At 34.7% G+C, this 12,471-nt stretch overlaps 1 protein-coding gene across 1 annotated transcript in view; it reads right to left on the bottom strand.

Annotated features, from left to right (window-relative positions):
* Positions 1 to 732: 732 nt before the first annotated feature.
* LOC126820954 (uncharacterized) overlaps positions 733 to 12,471 on the bottom strand; it is a 46,755-nt gene continuing 35,016 nt past the window's right edge. Inside the window, exons 2-3 of the mRNA XM_050549177.2 lie at positions 3,077 to 3,259; positions 733 to 1,901 (exon numbers count right to left, since the gene is read on the bottom strand). Coding sequence (XP_050405134.1) covers positions 1,333 to 1,901; positions 3,077 to 3,259 — 752 coding nt within the window. The 3' untranslated portion in view covers positions 733 to 1,332. The remainder of the gene's footprint in view (positions 1,902 to 3,076; positions 3,260 to 12,471) is intronic.

Consider the following 12,471-nt stretch of genomic DNA (forward strand, 5'->3'; position numbering starts at 1 on the left):
TATATATGAAAATTTCATTTACAAGATATGAGATGTACAATTAACCAGAGGTTGCCATGCAAGAGATACACCCATATTTTGCAAGAGATGGATAGAGAACAAGCTAAAAAAAAATTGCGATTTTTCGTACAATAAGGGGCCATAATCCAGAAAGTTATGGCCTAAACTGTGCAAATATCGAAAAGAACTGAAATCTTTGGGATATAAACATACATTTTAAGTTTCATCAAAATTGGACATCATGAAAACGTGGGCACATAAAGATGAAAGGTTTGCTTTAACCAGTTCTTGAGAATTCCATGATTGTGCCTTTAGATACTATAATTTTATTCTCGACAAACAGGACAGACAAAAATCTTTCATAGCCTTGCCTTGGCAGCAAGGTGGTTTGGTTGCTAAATGGTGTGGGGTCTGTCACTGAGTCAAGTAACATGGTTTTGATTCTCAGCCTGTCTATCCTCTTGGATTTCCTTCCACTGCTAAAGTGAACCATTATTAAACCACATGTTAGTCTCCATTTCTTGTGTGCCTTGGCAGCAAGTTCTTGTTCTTGTACTATCGACTGGGGAAAAATATATCCCCTCTCGCAAGTAGAAAACTATAATTATTATTTCCTCAAAGCATTTACAGACATTTGGTCGAAAAGTTAGTTCTTTTACTAATCATGACTAAACATGAATGATCAGCTTCTTAAGGATAACCCATGTAAGCTAGCAAAAATTTCACAATGTACACTGGTTTATTCCCAATGGGTGGGTGTTTTATTAAAATAATCTGTAAATATAACTGGTGCTTTCTGAGGATTACTTTGAATTTATGTCATAAAGATATAGCTTAAATAATGTATGTCGTAAAGATATATAGCTTGAATAATGTATACTGAAACATAAAATATAACATAACAAGCAGTAAGAGAATATTTAAATAACCCATTCTGTGTAATTCCAGAAAGAGTAACCACATCCAAGTTAGTAATGTAAAATGTTACTCTCCTGTAAACAGAATAAAAATAATATAATTACTCAGTTTAATGCTGAAAACAGTTAAGCAAGATTTACATTAGGATTTTCATCTTAAAATCAATGATTAATATGGTTTTAACCTCAATGCCATCTGAGTGCTTCACATCCATAAAATAACAACAATAATCACAAATCCAGCAGCATATATTTCATACAGCAGCGGTTCTAGGAAGGCAAATGCCATTCAAAAAATTTAACAAAAAGCATAGCAGACGGCGCCTTGAACACAGGAGGATTTTCGTTACAAACAGTTGGACAGTAGGTTTAAAAATTATAAAAATATTTTCAATCAGTCATTGGTATCACAATATCATGAAGTCACAGTCACGCCATTAGTTTCTGCTGCTGCTGCTGCTGCTGAGTTGGTACTATCAACAGTTTCAGTTCTCTGTAATCTTGGACGTGGTGCCTGAAATGGCGCATCATGGATAACAATAGCTTCAAGGTGTTGATGGGTAAGATTAAAGGGAGACAATTGGTTATCTGACATTTGTCTTTGAATGATTTTCTGGTGTCTTGTACGGGCATTGAGGATTGGCCCAGTTTTATTGGACACAGTGGAATGGTTTATTGGCGGTTCTTGAAGCACAATCATTGGCTGGGTTTGCTTACTAGGGGGAGCAGGTGCCACATACAGTTCATGTGTTGTGTTATAAACATGTGATGTCCCATTAGCATGTGGTAAAACATTAACTGAACTATCTGGATCTGATGGACTGTCTTCTGGAATAGAAGGTATTTTGGTGAGGTGGTGTTCATGATCATTATCTCGATGATGATGATGATGTTGTTGGTTATGATGATGGTGATGATGATGATGGTGGTGATGATGGTGATCTTTTCCTTCATGACTGGAATCATGCTTTCTGTAATATTCGGCTGAAAAAAGAAAAAGAAGGATTATTTATCGGTAATTTTATAATTTAATATCTCAAGTATCTAATAAAAAAAATTTAAATTGTAAAACAGTATGTCAGCAGTGAGCTGGCCTGCCAGGCTATACCATACATAGACTACAATTTCTGTCACGAAATGTTTCTTTCAAAGGTTAAATAGGTGCTAACTGGTTCTAATAGCAAACTGGTTTGGGTTAGATTTGAAATCCCATGTTGCCGAAGCTTTGTACATTCTGCTTCTCTACAACTGCGACAGTTCAGACTATACTGCTCCTAGGAAAAAGTTACTAACCTACCTAGGGTTCACTAGAAAATGTGAATTGATGGATAAACATTGATGAATACAAAACTTGCTAGCAATCTTCACGTGGTCTGAATGTATTACTAGAAGAAGTCTCTGTAGCCAATTGTTGATTTTGGAATAAGTTTAGATATTTATTGTTTAATATATGCCCACATTTACACATACTGTCATCACATGGATTCCTTCTTTACAAAATATCCTGCGATCCACAGGTCAGATTTTAAGAGATTTCCAGGGAGTGCTTAAAGTATCATTGAATGGAGAATCCTAATTAAAGTCAGAATTTTGGATCATAAATTGGGGGAATAGAGAAGATATCATTAAAATTCCACAGCCTTCAGTCGTTATCACAGAATTATCTCCCTAAATAAATTCTTTTAAAAACTTGTTTGTATTTGCCTCTGACCACTTGCTTACCATGATGGCCTTTTATTTGCCTCTGACCACTTGCTTACCATGATGACCCTTTATAATTATAATTAAAATGAAACAGGGTTTTTAACGTCCTACTGTTCTGCTCTGACTGGGCTAATGAAGACGATCATACACCATACAGTGTGCTATGAGAGAAATTTAGTCCTGACAGCGGTGCTACGGTTTAGTCTTACATCGAATTCCATCTGCCAAGGACCTTGGTTTTTTGTCCCATCCAAACGACTATATGTTGTCCTTTGCCAGGCCCTTGGTCCTACACCACTGACAAGGAGGAACCACGCTGAAAAATCCTGATGAACATTTCAAGGTCAACACAGGATGGAACACGGGACCTGAAGGTTAGCGAGCAAATGTCTTGCCACTTGAGCCACCGTGGCTACTTTTACAATTAAAATGACTAACAAAGACAATGATTTTACCTGAAATAGAGAGAAAGGCTACTCCCCACATGATGCTCCAGATCCATCCAAGTAAGAATAAGAAAGTAGTTATAAACTGTAGAAAGGCCACATACGAGTTAACCCAAAGCACACTTGACTTTGAACTGCCTTTTGGTCTGACACGGGAACAGCATAGAACAGAAAGACCAGCTACAAATGTTCCTAAAAAGAAAAAAAAAAAATCACATTTAGCAAATTATGTGCTATATTATATACTGTATAGGAAAACATTTTGAAACATAATTGATGTATATAATTTTTCCATGTGCCCTTTTTTACATAGAGAATTTAGTATACTATTGGAGTCCTTCTACCATAATCACCAACAAGGATTGACAAGAATGTTTGTTCGTCAATATCAGCCAAAATTTGTAAAAAGTGATGGTCAAGGAAAGAAATGTTATAGATATGCATATTCTACACATCATATCCCAAATTTAAATGACTTCGTAAAAAATTGAGAGATTATGGATAAGTGAATTAGACAAAAAAAAACTCTGTAAGATCGTTTTTGTCCAAATTTCAATTGTCCATAATCTTTTTAATTTTTTATGAAAACATTTAAATTTGGAATATGTGTAGTATATGCCATTATCTGTAACATATATTTCCTTGTCAGCTATTTTGTGCAATACTTTTGGTACTATTGACATAGGAAATGTTCTTGTCGGTGATTATGAGCACCGTCATATTATAACTGATTTGAACTATAAATCAGTACTTGAATTAATGTTTAGTACAATATTGGTTTAACCAAATTATGTGTTGACATTTTTTTTATTTCTATCCTTTATGACTTTGAACAGAATGCTTGACATTGTCATTTTTCTCCTAATGCCCAAAGATTGATTATTTGGTTATAATATATGAAACACACAATAGCTCATTTCCTTCTGTGCAAAATTCATAGCCTACTTGAGGGTCCCCCTTTTTTTCCTTAACCCTTTAGCACCTGGTATATGTAAATATTGACCAGCCAAGTTCCCTGAAAAATTTAGAAGAAAAAGTAATATTTTTTTAATTGTTTTTTATGTAGCTCCTTATTGAACCTGCCTTAAACTAATGCTCTCTAACTGCTGTCTAATCAGTTATTATAGCTATTCACATGAGTTGGAGGGAGCAGTAGTTTTGGCCAGTCCTCATGCTAAAGGGTTAATAACAAAAGTAAAATGTCATTATGTTTTAATTACTTTTCAACAAAATAGAAATGTAGGCTGGATCTTTAATTACAATTCTATGTCGAGATAATGCTGGAGCTTAAAGTACATTAACAATAACACTTAATTATAGTTCTGTATAAGTTTCAAGATATCTACCATTTCCTCCCCAGAACAATAGTTTGTTAATGCTATTTTAAAATAAACATGAAGCATCACCAAGTTTTGTGTCTATTATAAAATGGATCTTATATTTAGGTACAACTGTAAACTTATTTTTATAGTCCATAAAGAAAGTTGTAGAGCATTAGAAAATCTGTACAATACAGAAACAACAGACTTGACGTCAGAAGCAACTTGTAATGTGACCCCAGATCATGTAAACCAGGTTCAACCTTACCATGTTACCACTTAATGAATGAATGTTATATTTTATCTGCAACATCATCTGAGTAGCAATGTTTTTTACCCTCTGCATGATATGAAGATGGTTAGCCAGGTCCTCGGACACCTGGTTATCAACATATCTTTGGCAGAGATGGTATTTTGTCTAGTAGGAATCTTTCATTCATTCAGTAATCCTAATAGATAGATCATTTTGATCTCAATGATGCTATATTTGTATGTTCAGGTTAACATGACTTGAGATAAACATATAGTTGAATGCACAAGTAGAATGAACTGTGTAATATAATATGAAGCTATTGCAATGCATCAAAATTCAATAAACTAAAACACATACTTTATGTGACAGAACAATTATTTATTCAATTATTTGGGCATGTATTCTCTCAAGGTTTAAATAGTTTCAGTGGCTCAATGATTTATAAAAAGGTAAATGAAAAAGTAATTTATGAATGTCATCAAAATGTACTTATTTTGGGATTAGGGAAAAGGCATCCTTCTTATATATTACTGCTGGCTTGTTTGGGCCTTTTTATATGGTTCTACTAAATTTACCAAACCTTTTGTGTTGATTTGTTTTTGGTTTATTTGAATTGGATTATGCATTGTGATTCATCATGTACAGTACTTGTATTGTTGAGGCTTTCTGTTGAATTGTAATGTATGAGTTTGGTGCTGGCTCACATCAGATTGTTCAGATTGCGTTTTCCAAGAAGTTCCAGGATGGCGGGTTTGGCAAGGAAAGAGATCTAGTGGTTCAAATGTGATGAAAAACAAAATCCTCTGCATACCATTGGCAGCATGTTAAACATCCAATGGCAGTTGGAAATAGAAATAAGATTAGACTGTAGGCAAAATAGCACACTGCATGTCGTATGTCATATCCATTTACCTTGGTTGGTGCAGAAAAGTAACACCTTAAACCTCCATTATCCCTGAATGGTGCAGACAAGCAACATGTTAAACCCCATTTTATTCAATCATTCTGTATACCGGCAACAGTACTTATTTCTAATGGGGGTCTATTATATACAGAACAACTTTGATTTATGGCATGTCTGGCAAATGAAACCTAATTAAGGGACAATATAAAACTTTCTATTCATTTGTTTAAATTAAATGTTTAGAGACTCTTCTTGGTTGCTATGGGAAGATATTTTTTTTTAATTAGGACGTGTAATTTTTTTTTTATTAGGCATGCTACAAATCAACATCATCATTGGTTGTGGTAAGTCACGCTAAGACATACTAAATTATAAATGAGATCTACTAGACGCAAAATTCATCAACCAGAAGTGGAGCTGAATGGAACGGAGTTTAAAGCCCTGTCTGCACAGTACTCTGATCATTTTGAGAATGACAAACAGTTTTTTCTATGGCCCCATGACCCATGTGCACTTGGTTAATTTTGCCTAGACAGTGCTATTTCCACCAACTCTTCCCCAAATTCCAACTGTCATATTCTTTCAGATGCATGCAAACACAGGTGGACCTTAAATTTTCATTCAGAGATCAGTCACATGTATCTTAAAGTAGCTAAGTCTCTAACTCAATATCATCCAAAATAAACATTTTACCATTGGTACACGAATTGTGTACCATAATGCGTTTCAGTCCCATTTGTAGATTCTACAAGTCATGTCAAACGGTGACGACATACTCTCTTATCTGTACAGCATGCACAATAAATACTATGTAGACTGGAATAACCAGATGCTAGAGATTGCCATTCGATTGAGACTTCTGGCATATTTCACCGAACATAACTGATTTGAAATTAGAGTAAAAAACGGAAATGATTGAATGTAAATCAGTTTATATACATTACATTATCATATGCGTTGCGACCCATTTGTGTAAATTTCTAGGTCCCAAATATTAGCAATTTAGGTCCTCAAAAGTACATGCAATTTCAATTTAAATTAATTATGCAATTCATGCAATTAAGCTCATCAGAGCATAAAATAAAACCTTCATGCAGAATGAAACAGATTGTACAAAAAAAGACAATATAAGAGAATTAAAGACTGGTTTGAAATCAATAAAAACTATATAATGTAATGCTTAATAAATGGACATAACTTTAGTTAGACATGACCAATTCAATTCATTTTTTGACCAAATATTTTTAATGAAAGTACTTGTGTATGGTCTTGAACTCTATAATCTGTATTCTGGAATGTTGGGGCTTTAAGGTAGAAAACCCCCCAGAGAAACCCAAATGATGCCTCTTGAAACATACTTGTATTAAATCTGCATAGGTCAGTGTTTCCCAAACCTAGTCATCCATTGGAGATAATTGGGTTTATGAAAGATAACCAATTCAGTATGAAATTGTTGGTCTTCGGAGAGTGAAACATTTTGTGGTTGATCTGATGTACCATGATTTTGATCAGAACAGCTTTTCAGATTGCACATGTTTATAGGGTTTATCAAAGATATATGTGAAAGAGGTAGCACACGCTCCAAGTCCTAACGCCCCCGATTATGGGAAGTTTGACAGAACCGAGTAAGGGTTAGGAGAAACCTAGGTGGAAAAAGGTTAGGAACCACTGACTTAGGTCATGATTATCGACTGAAAAAACAATCATTGTTTTCTACATGTTTTGAAACTGTAAAAAATACAAAAGTAGAATTGAGCTACAAGAAAAATCTTGTAAGTGTAGAATCTAATCTGAAAAACCTATTGAGATGTAAGAGTGATGATTATTGATTATTATTTGTTGTCAAGTAAAAGCTTATTTTATAGACTTACAGAACTGTTGGTTTAATATAAAGATTTTCAAACAAAAGACAACTCTTGGCTTAATACACTGTAAAATACAATACAAGCAAGAGTGGATCGATAAGATTCATCCATCCAGTATTCAAGAATTTTGGTGATTATTTTGACAAAGTTATTGCCCATGTTTCAAAAATACTGTTAAAATCATGTCCTGCTTAATATTTTGAATTTAATGAATATTGCCCTTATTTAAGAAGTCTATGGAAATTAGATTACCAATCTTGATAGAATCTCTCCCTATACTAATCAGACTAGACCTCCTTAATTTGGGTCAAAAATATAATTTACATGTTTTGTTTTATGGGATGGCAATGGATCGTGGTCACATCTAGGTTGAGATATAAATGACTTTGTGTGCTACTAACCACACAGTAAGCCAAAAAATGAAACTAAAATCAGTAAACAAGCTAAATTCAACCTATTGAAAGAACATAAAATCAAAGATGTTTAGTCCCATTAAAAGGCCAGTCCCAGATTTAACAGACAGTTTTGATGTATACAAATTAAATACTTAAATATAAAGAAAGAGTCAAAATATGATGAAGTGATATGAAAAAAGAGCCGAAAGAGGTATAATATGGAGAAAGGGCCAAAATATGAAGAAATTATCTGAAGAAAGGGCCAAAAGAGCAAAAATATAAAGAATGAGCCAAAAGAGTTTTTAACTCAAATAGTGATCGCTAGATCTGCTTAACAGTATGGTTGAACTCATTTAAGAAATTCCAGATTTCAATTCTGAGTGATTTCTGAGAGAATGTAGACTGGCACATGGGAATAGCATATTAATTTTTTAACAGTATGTAACAATCTGTTTCATAGAGGTATTGTGAAAAGTTATTTTATAACTGCTTTTAACATGTGACATCACATCATGGGGGTGTCAATCATTGGCTCAATGTCGCATGTATTGTTTACATAAGACGCCACTCATCTGGGCAGAATGGTGCCTTTTACTCATTTAACATACCCATTTACACTACATATTTTTTTTTTCACCTACATTTTATATGTCTTTATTCTTATACGCCCACATTTTCATGTGGACATATATTGTCGTCGCCCCTGTCCGTCCGTCCACAATTGTTTGTGAACAGTTTTTATCCGATTTCAATGAAACTTGAAATATAGGTTTATGACCCTAAGATCTTGGTTCCTTTCGATATTGGTATGTATCGGACTGTAACTTCATGGATTATGGCCCCCGAATTTACGAAAAATCACGTTTTTAGCTTGTGAACACTGTAGAGATCACAATTTTTATCCGATTTGGTTCACACTTGACATGTATGTTTATAACCCTAAGATCTCGGTTCCTTTTGATATTCGCGCATATCGGACCATAACTTCCTGAATTATGGCCCCTGATTGTACGAAAAGTCACGTTTTTTAGCTTGTAGACCCTGTAGAGGTCACAATTTTTATCCGATTTAAAAAAACATTACAATATATTCATCGTTACACCCTAAGGATGGTTGAGTTCGAATTTCGTAAAAATCAGACCGAAACGGACGGACAAAATGGCCGCACCTCGTACTCAAATAGCGTAAAAATATGATATATCAAGGTTGTGGACTCACTAGAGGTCACAATTTTCTTCTGATTTTGATGAAACTTGAAATGTAAGTTTATAATCTCTGTTCCTTTCAATATTCGCACATATCGGACCGTAACTTCCTGAATTATGGCCCCTGATTGTACGAAAAATCGCTTTTTGTTTAGCTTGTTCTCTATCCATCTCTTGCAAAATGTGGGCGTATCCTGCCTGGCAGCCGCTGGTTCTAATACTTAAAAAAAATGTTTTAGAATTTGATTTGTCGGAGGAAAAAAGTTAATATTTGGGGCTCATTAAACCGCATTGATGTCATCCTTATCAGAGATTGTGGTGGCCTAGCGAATATTCAATGCCGATCAGTGTGGGTACGTAACTGATATCATGTGTACAAACTGTCAGTCACCGTCCTGCACAGTCGAATGGTTAGCGCGTGTGCATTGCATCAAGGTCTGTCATTGAGTCAAAAGGCGTACTGGTTACGATTCCCCGGTTGTAAGTGACAAGGACTAGGGTCGCTTGTTCAACCTTGTGGGTTTCTCCGGGTCCTTCAGTTTCCTTCCATTGCTAAAGACCCCTACATGCAAGCGAATTATTGAAATCCAATTGAACCATATGTTAGTCCCAAAATGGCCTAGTTTGTGTCGAGTGGATGTTAAACCCCACCCCTCTCTCTCCCTCCCTCCCTCCCTCCCTTGGGTGGACCCATTCTCTACTTTCTGTCTTTTAGCAGTATTGTTTTGAGAATCAAGGTGGGTCCATTTTACCCAATTGTCAAAAATAGTTCCAATTGATCAAGATTGAAGGCTTCATTAAAAATAAGAAATGTGCTTCCTGATGTACTGGAACAAAATAAAATATATATTGGGTAAATTGAACCCACCGCAATATTCGTATTCAGCTATATAGCTGGAACCTTATGCCGAAGTGTTAACTACTCTTGTTTATTGGCTATCATGAAATGAGAAATGGAGTTTTACAACTGGTGTGACAAAAACAGGTTATTGATAATTAAAACCAAATGTATCATTCACCTGTTGGGTTGAATACAATATTATTTATGCCAATCATAGATATATATAATGAAAAATATTACGAACATTCATATAGTTGTTGATAGAAACAGTCATTGATAACAGCTGTTTATTTTATTTGTCAGCAAAAACATAGAATAATTAAATTTGCCAGATGATAAAATGCTTTTGAAAGAAAATAGTAATGGGTTCTTTCGTTGTGGTATTTTTCTCAGCTCATCTAAACAAAGAATCTTCTGAGCATTTGTGTGAGAATTCATTATCAATAGAAACAAGCCAACAGTGAGGCTGATGTCCCCCGCCGAAATACCAAAATAATTAGATGACACGTATTAATTAATAGAACATTTATTTTTTTCAAAAGTATCGAACAGTTAAACTATAGACTAAGTTTCATCACTCTCTATCAAATAGAATCAAGATTATGAAACTGATAAGCTCTGCTTGGCTTCAGCTCGAAATGTTAATCATTGAACTTAGTGAAGACATTCACCTAATGAACATCTACATCAAGTTTAAACATTCTACCTCAATTAAAAGCAGAGTTATTATGTTCCAAAGTCTTGACCAATCAAATTGCTTATTGCTCCTTAGCCTTAGCAGAAAATTTTCACCATCGAACTTAGTCAAGGTAATGATATAATGAATCTATATTCGGAGTTTCATCTCTCTCAAAGTTATCATGCCCCAAAGCATCAACCAATCAGATTGCTTATCTCTGCTTACCGTAAGCATACAATGTTCATCATTGAACTCCATCAAGGCATTCACCTAATGAAAGCCTACACCAAGTTTGAACATTCTACATCAATTAGAATGTGAATTATTGTGTTCCAATGTCTCGACCAATCAAATTGCTTATCGCTCTGCTTAGCCTAAGTAGAAAATGCTCATGATTGAACTTAGTCAAGGTATTGATGTAATGAAACTATACACCAAGTTTCATCAATCTCACTTAATTAGAACTAAAGTTATCATGTCCCAAACCATCAACCAATCAAATTGCTTATCTCTGCTTACCCTAAGCAGAAAATGCTCATCTTCGAAATCCATCAAGGCATTGAACTAAACACCTACACCAAGTTTGAACATTCTAGCTCAATTAGAAGGAGAGTTATTTTGTTCCAAAGTCTCGGCCAATCAAATTGCTTATCGCTCTGCTTACCCCGTGCAAAAAATGTTCATTATCGAACTTAGTCAAGGTATCAATGTAATGAAACTATACACCAAGTTTGAACATTCTAGCTCAATTAGAAGGAGAGTTATTTTGTTCCAAAGTCAGTGGTGCAGGACTGAGGGCCTGGTAAGGGACAATGTATAGGTGTTTGGATGGGATGAAAAAATACAAGGTCCTATACATGTACGGTATACATCATACATAAAAAAAAAAACAAAAAAAAAACAACATTTCAATCATAAGTAAGATCACAACAAGTAAAATATCAATGTTTATTTCAGCAAATACCAGAATAAAATATTTAAAATATTTTGGTATTCTAGTAATATTAAACTACAAAAAAAAAAGCAAGTATTCAAATCACTTGGCCAAGGGTCGGTGTTGGATTTCTCAACTAAGACTGACAGTTTTTATAGTTCGACTTAGAAATATGAGGTTTTTGAGATGTCTATCAATGAGGTTAATCTTAAGGGATTATAGAAGTGGTTTCCCACGACAGATCAATAGACCTATTACTGCTGCCAAACCTTATTACCAACCGTTTATACTCTTCAATCAGTCAAGCATATGTAAATAACACCATCACTAAATAACCCTTTATTGTGGAAGCAGGCTTCAATAAAGTGAATCTGCTTTCTAATAAAATAGATATTGTTTGTATTGATGAAGGCGGAGATACTTTATGAGAAATAGAAACAAATAGTTCTTTAGAATCCAGTGAGGGATTAAAGTATTTTGTTCTTAATGGAATATTACGGGCAAATAGGGGTGGACCAATTTAGGGGGTCCCTGGACCGAAATAGTCGGAAATGGTATCTACAATGTTTTATTTTTCCAAATTTTTTTTTTGGGGGGGGGGGTAGACCACCCAGAAACCCATACCCCCCCCCCATCTATTTTAACAATATGTTTTTGCAGGGGGGGCTTAGCCCCCCCTGCGTCTCCCCCCCCGCTTAGTTACGGGCGTGTGTTAATGTTGAACATGGTATTTGTAGAATTTCCACAATTTCCATCTATATACTCCAATCAAAATCCATTCCCCAAGAGCCATTTGTTGATGAGGATCAGTCCCTGAATCTGGTTAATCAAGGTAACTAATATAAATAATTGCCGATTATCCAGACAATATTTATTTTGAAACCTCACTGGTGTCATTAGTCTGCAAGTTTATACTAATCAAATCAATTGTGAATAATTGTTTTTAGAAGGTTGTATTTTAAAACTAAATTTCCAGAGAAACGAGATTTACATATTATTTTCATTGAAC

Source organism: Patella vulgata, chromosome 5, assembly GCF_932274485.2.
Source record: "Patella vulgata chromosome 5, xgPatVulg1.2, whole genome shotgun sequence".
In the NCBI taxonomy this organism is placed as follows: domain Eukaryota; kingdom Metazoa; phylum Mollusca; class Gastropoda; family Patellidae; genus Patella; species Patella vulgata.